This window comes from Hyla sarda, chromosome 2, assembly GCF_029499605.1.
Source record: "Hyla sarda isolate aHylSar1 chromosome 2, aHylSar1.hap1, whole genome shotgun sequence".
In the NCBI taxonomy this organism is placed as follows: domain Eukaryota; kingdom Metazoa; phylum Chordata; class Amphibia; order Anura; family Hylidae; genus Hyla; species Hyla sarda.
The window spans coordinates 495,999,830-496,006,424 of record NC_079190.1 but is presented as its reverse complement, the minus strand read 5'-3'; the positions used below and the strand labels follow the sequence as shown (position 1 = coordinate 496,006,424).

At 42.6% G+C, this 6,595-nt stretch overlaps 1 protein-coding gene across 4 annotated transcripts in view; it reads left to right on the top strand.

Moving 5' to 3' along the window:
• The window catches only part of PRDM15 (PR/SET domain 15), a 57,510-nt gene extending 51,133 nt beyond the window's left edge, over positions 1-6,377 (top strand). For 2 of the 4 annotated variants that reach the window (XM_056559720.1, XM_056559718.1), the window contains exons 23-25: positions 574-648; positions 3,575-3,772; positions 5,389-6,375. In XM_056559720.1, coding sequence (XP_056415695.1) covers positions 574-648; positions 3,575-3,772; positions 5,389-5,901 — 786 coding nt within the window. In that variant the 3' untranslated portion in view covers positions 5,902-6,375. Of the gene's footprint in view, positions 1-573; positions 649-3,574; positions 3,773-5,388 lie in introns of all 4 variants that reach the window. The other 2 variants (XM_056559719.1, XM_056559721.1) reach the window with 2 other exon arrangements.
• The last annotated feature ends 218 nt before the right edge of the window (positions 6,378-6,595 follow it).

Below are 6,595 nucleotides of genomic sequence, written 5' to 3'. Positions count from 1 at the left end.
TTGTTAAAAATGAAAGAAGCGATCTGATTGGTTGCTATGGGCAACTGGGCAACTTTCATTTTGTAGAGGCCTTGTTAAAAATGAAAGAAGCGATCTGATTGGTTGCTATGGGCAACTAGGCAACTTTTCCTCTGCACAGGTTTTCATAAATCTCCCCCATTAATATATCTACGATCGTTTGATTGGATTAAATGGGGCCCATGCAGATCCAATGGCAGATACATCGGCAGCCGATTTTGCGCTCCTGCTGGCGTATTCGAGCCTTAGAGGCACAAATGAAATGTGTGTACTGGGCCCCATCATTGTAGTGATCCATAGGGGGGCTTCAGCTTCCACCTGGTATGTGAAGGGGGATCCTGCCCTCTAATGCACCTTTACAATAGACCAGTGGTCTTCAACCTGCGGACCTCCAGATGTTGCAAAACTACAACTCCCAGCATGCCCGGACAGCCGTTGGCTGTCCGGGCATGCTGGGAGTTGTAGTTTTGCAACATCTGGAGGTCCGCAGGTTGGAGACCACTGCAATAGACCTTCCATGTAAAGATCTAATAAGATAAACCTAATCCACATCAGGTCCTTTCTTTGCGGATAGAAGATTTGAACGATCTAGAAGAGCAGGGAGCCATTGACGAAACCTCAGTCGCTCAGGTAACCAGTACGAAGATCTGCTGCAAATATGTCTCATCTACCCCCCCTCTATGGTGGTGGGGGGGGGTCTACTACTAACCTATCCACAACCGGTGTAATGACGTTCTAATGCTCTTAGTAAAGTGATACATTGAAAGGTTATTAAAGGGTTATTCCAGGAAAGAACTTTTTTTTTTACATATCAACTGGCTCCAGAAAGTCAAACAGATTTGTAAATTACTTCTATTAAAAAATCTTAATCCTTTCAGTACTTATGAGCTTCTGAAGTTAAGGTTGTTCTTTCCTGTCTAAGTGCTCTCTGATGACACCTGTCTCGGGAAACGCCCATTTTAGAAGAGGTTTGCTATGGGGGATTTGATTCTAAACTGGGCGTTTCCCGAGACAGGTGTCATCAGAGAGCACTTATACAGAAAAGAACAAACTTAACTTCAGAAGCTCATAAATACTGAAAGGATTAAGAATTTTTTTTTTTTTAATAGAAGTCATTTACAAATCTGTTTAACTTTCTGTAGCCAGTTGATATATAAAAAAATGTTTTTCCTGGAATACCCCTTTAAACTTCTCGTTATCTTCTAATACAATGTTTCCCAAACAGGCAGCCTCCAGCATTCCCAAAAGAGGAATCCGGGAATACTGGGAGTTGTAGTTTTGCTACAGCTGGAGGCACGCTGATTAGGAAACACTGTTCAAATATCTTGTATGGTTTGGGCTTCACTTTAAACTGCGACAAAAAAGAGGCTGCAATAGTCCATCAATGGGTGATTGATGGGGCTCGGGGTTTTTTTTTTTTGTTGTTTTTTTGCTGGAAGCTCTATGGGGAAGAGTTATCAAAACCTGTCCAGAGGAAAAGTTGCTGAATTTCCCATAGCAACCAATCAGATCGCTTCTTTCATTTTTTTACAGGCCTTTTCAAAAAGGAAGGAAGCGATCTGATTGGTTGTTATGGGCAACTCAGCAACTTTTCCTCTGGACAGGTTTTGATAACTCTCTCCCCCCCCCCCCCCCATGTCTTTTATTGAGCACATTAAGTAAACATCCATGGTGCAGGTAGAAAAGGTAAGTGAACACTTTGAAACAACCTGGATTTCTGCAGTGACTACTAATAAATGCGGGTTTGATTGTTATCCAAATCACACTTAAAGGGGTACTCCGGTGGAAAACTTTTTTTTATTTATTTTTATTTTTTTTATAATCAACTGGTGCCAGAAAGTTAAACAGATTTGTAAATTACTTCTATTAAAAATCTTAATCCTTTCAGTACGTTTTAGCTGCTGAATACTACAGAGGAAATTATTTTCTTTTTTGGAACACAGAGCTCTCTGCTGACATCACGAGCACAGTGCTCTCTGCTGACATCTCTGTTCATTTTAGGAACTGTCCAGAGCAGCATATGTTTGCTATGGGGATTTTCTCCTACTTTGGACAGTTCTTAAAATGGACAGAGATGTCAGCAGAGAGCACGGTGTTCCAAAAAGAAAATAATTTCCTCTGTAGTATTCAGCAGCTAATAAGTGCTGGAAGGATTAAGAATTTTTTAATAGAAGTCATTTACAAATCTGTTTAACTTTCTGGCACCAGTTGATTTAAAATAGTTTTCCACCGGAGTACCCCTTTAATGACTGTGTTTTAAGAGTTGGGGCCCCTTACCAACCAGTGGTGTAGAGGGGGGTCAGTGGTATGTCAATGGTAAACTTAGCAGGGACTAAGGGTGCATTCACACGGCCGCCTGTCCCATTTTTTTTTTTTTTATGCCTGTTTCGGGTCCGTTCTTGCAGGCTGTAAATGGTTTAAAAACTGTTTAAAAAAAAATCCCATTCATGTCAATGAGTTTTTTTTTTACAATCCGTTTACATCCGTTTGTACCCGTCTGCACTCATTTCCGTTTTTTTGGACGTCGAAAAAAAGGATACAGTAAATTTAAAGGGGTACTCCGGTGGAAAACTTTTATTTTTTATTTTTAATCAAATTAACTGGTGCCGGAAAGTAAAACAGATTTGTAAATTACTTCTATTAAAAAATCTTAATCCTTCCAGTACTTTTTATGGGCTATATACTACAGAGGAAATGCTTTTCTTTTTGGATTTCTCTTCCGTCTGTCACGAGCACAGTGCTCACTGCTGACCACTGGTGTCCATTTTAGGAACCGTCCAAACATATGCTTCTCTGGACAGTTTTTTAATAGAAGTAATTTACAAATCTGTTTAATTTTCTGGCACCAGTTGATTAAAAAATAAAAATAAAAGTTTTCCATGGGAGTACCCCTTTAACATTGAAGTCTATGAAAAACGTTGAATACGTTTTTCCGATCCGCTCTTACTTCTGAGCATGCTCAGAACAAAAAAAATATATATTTTTTTTGGTTTAGTAACTGAACAATAATGAATACAAACGGATAACATCCGTTATTGTCTGTTTATTTTTTTTATTTTTTTATTTTTTGACGGGAGAAGAACGGGATGGGTCTAGACTAGAGATGAGCGAACTTACAGTAAATTCGATTCGTCACGAACTTCTCGTCTCGGCAGTTGATGATTTTACTGCATAAATTAGTTCAACTTTCAGGTGCTCCGGTGGGCTGGAGACTCTTTCCTAGGAATGTATCCACCTTTTCCATCCCACCGGAGCACCGGAAAGCTGAACTAATTTATGCAGGAAAAGTCAGCAACCGCCGAGCCGAGAAGTTCGTGACGAATCGAATTTACTGTAAGTTCGCTCATCTCTAGTCTAGACGGCCGTGCGAACGCAGCCTAACACTATTTGGATTTTACTAAACCTGTATTGTCTATCCTCACCGGTATATAATCCTCTATTACACAACTGACCAATCCGCTTGCAGGATGGGATGCGTCCGTATCCCGCAGTGTACGGGTCCATTTGTGGGGGTTTACCCGGTGACCGTAATGTGGACAGTTGTGTCTCCTCTCAGCCAGGGTTAGATGAAGAGGATGAAGACGACCTACCGAGGGGTAAACCGCTGCGGCTGGTGACTGAGCACGACAAGTGCGGCGCCGAAGTGCAGGAGGTGGTACACGGGGATGTGGAGTATGCGCAATATAGTAATAAGGGGGTGGAGTTCAGTGGCCCCGGAGAGGAAGATGGCTCCGCTGTGGAGACCCTACAACAGGTGAGTGTCCCCCTTTTATTATGGAAGGGGTTAATTTATATAGGGGTTAGGCTGGGTTCACATCACGTTTTTGCCATACTGTTTTTAATCAGTTTTTCTAAAGAAAACCGAATGGCAAAAAAAAAAACTGATGAGAACCGTATGAGAAAAAGTAAACCGTATACTGTTTTTAAAAGTGCATACGGTTCCGTCAGTTTTTATAAAAAACAAACAAAACATAAGTTTTTGAAAATCTTGTCCATTTTTAATGGGAGGGGTGTTGGGTGGGGACTTCAGGATGTAAATGCGCATGTGCAAAGTAAAAACCATATACATGTGCGTATCCCATTGACATCCATGTAAAATAATAAAATAACGTATGCGGTTGCAGTACGGTTTTTAAACCGGAGTCAAAACCGTGGTTGACCGCAGTTTTGTCTCCGGTTTAAAAAAAACTGTGCTGCAAGTGCATACGTTATTTTATTTTTTTTAACATGGACGTCAGTGGGAAACGCACATGTATACGGTTCCATACTGGAAACCGTATACGTTTTTTACTTTGCACATGCGCATTTACATCCTAAACTCCCGCCCCCCAACACCCCTCCAATAAAAAATGGACAAAATTTTCAAAAACGTATGTTTTTTTTTTTATTTATTTTTTAAAAACAACAGTAAACGGTTTAAAAACGCATATGGTTTACTTTTTCCCCATACGGTTCCATCCGTTTTTTTTCCCTATACGGTTTTCTTTAGAAAAACTGATTGAAAACAGTATGGCAAAAACGTGGTGTGATCCCAGCCTTACACAGTTTATTTCTATCAATATATCTATCTTCTGCCCCCAGCTGGGCGATCTGAACCATTGCACCTCCATTGATGCTGTTAAAGGGGTATTCCAGGGAAAAACTTTTTTATATATATGAACTGACTCCAGAAAGTTAAACAGATTTGTAAATTACATCTATTAAAAAAATCTTAATCCTTTCAGTACTTATGAGCTTCTGAAGTTGAGATGTTCTTTTCTGTCTAAGTGCTCTGTGATGATGCGTGTCTCGGGAACCGCCCAGTTTAGAACTAAATCCCCATAGCAAACCTCTTCTAAACTTGGCGGTTCCCGAGACACGTGTCATCCGAGGGCACTTAGACAGAAAAGAACCACTCAACTTCTGAAGCTCATAAGTACTGAAAGGATAAAAAAAAAAATTAATAGAAGTAATTTACAAATCTGTTTAACTTTCTGGAGCCAGTTGATATATATATATATATTTAGACATGCTTTCTTCCAGAAACAGCGCCACTCTTGTCCTCAGGTTGTGTGTGGTAATGCAATTCAGTTCTATTGATTTCTGTTGAGTGGAGCTGCAATACCACACACAGCCTGAGGACAGGTGTGGCACTGTTTTTTGGAAGAAATCCGCAGTATAGGGAAGGGATCTTCAAACTTTGGTTGCAAAACTACAACCCCCAGCATGTCCAGACAGCCAACGGCTGTCTGGACATGCTGGGAGTTGTAGTTTTGCAACAGCTGGAGGGCCACAGTTTGGAGACCACTGGTATGGGGGAGTATGAAAATACATTTATTTAGAACAGTATAGGAAAAATTTATAGAACCTCCGTTTTTTATTTTATTTTAGGTTGTGGTGACGATCAGCGATGGAAATGTCCCGGCTCCATCGTGCAACGTGGGTCTAACCAACATCACCGTCACCCCCATCACCACCACGGCAGGGGCGCAGTTTGCCAGCTTACAGCCGGTGGCGGTGGGCCACCTGACGGCTCCAGACCGCCAGCTTCAGCTCGACAGCTCCATATTGACTGTGACCTTCGACGCGGTGAGCGGCAGTGCCGTGCTCCACAACAGGCCAGCCGAGCTGGCAATAACCGCTGCCCAGGAGACCGCCGGCCCGCACCCCGTCGCCCACTTTATCAACCTCACCACCTTCGTGAATTCCATAGCCCCGCTGGGAGGGCAGATCGCGACCGAGGGACCTTTGACGTGGAGGGCGGTGCCTGTGGGTGAGACTCCGCCTCCAACAGAGGAAGACCCGCCCTCGGAGCAGACAGACCCGGGACCTCACACTTCTTCTCCCACGCGGGCCGGACAGCCGGGAGAAGCGGACTCGCAGGAGCAGGTGTACAGTTACTAAACTTATCAATTAGTCGACGACTAAAACTACGAACTGGAATAACGGTTACTGCTAAATTATAAGAATTTTTTTTTTTTTTTTTTTATTATTATTTTTCTCCTAATGCAATGCGATCATGAAATTGCGAAAGCCAAAAGGTTGAAAAGACCATAAAAAAATTCTCAGTATTACAGATGTTTTCATTTCCCCCTAAAAAAGGTAAGAACATTTCCCACTAAAAAAACAAAAAAGGAAATTCAAGTTTTTCATTTGTTTTTCATTTTACTGTAAAAGTTGGATGACAACCAATATGGCCGACAGTGCAGGGGGTTGTCACCCGCCCGGTGCTGCAGATGACAACCAATATGGCCGACAGTGCAGGGGGTTGTTACCCTCCCAGTGCTGCAGATGACAACCAATATGGCCGACAGTGCAGGGGGTTGTTACCCTCCCAGTGCTGCAGATGACAACCAATATGGCCGACAGTGCAGGGGGTTGTTACCCTCCCAGTGCTGCAGATGACAACCAATATGGCCGACAGTGCAGGGGGTTGTCACCCTCCTGGTGCTCAAGATAACAACCAATATGGCTGACAGTGCAGGGGGTTGTCACCAGTCCAGTGCGGCAGATGACAACCAATATGGCCGACAGTGCAGGGGGTTGTTACCCACCTAGTGTGGCAGATTTCAACCCCCTGCACTGTCTGCCATATTGT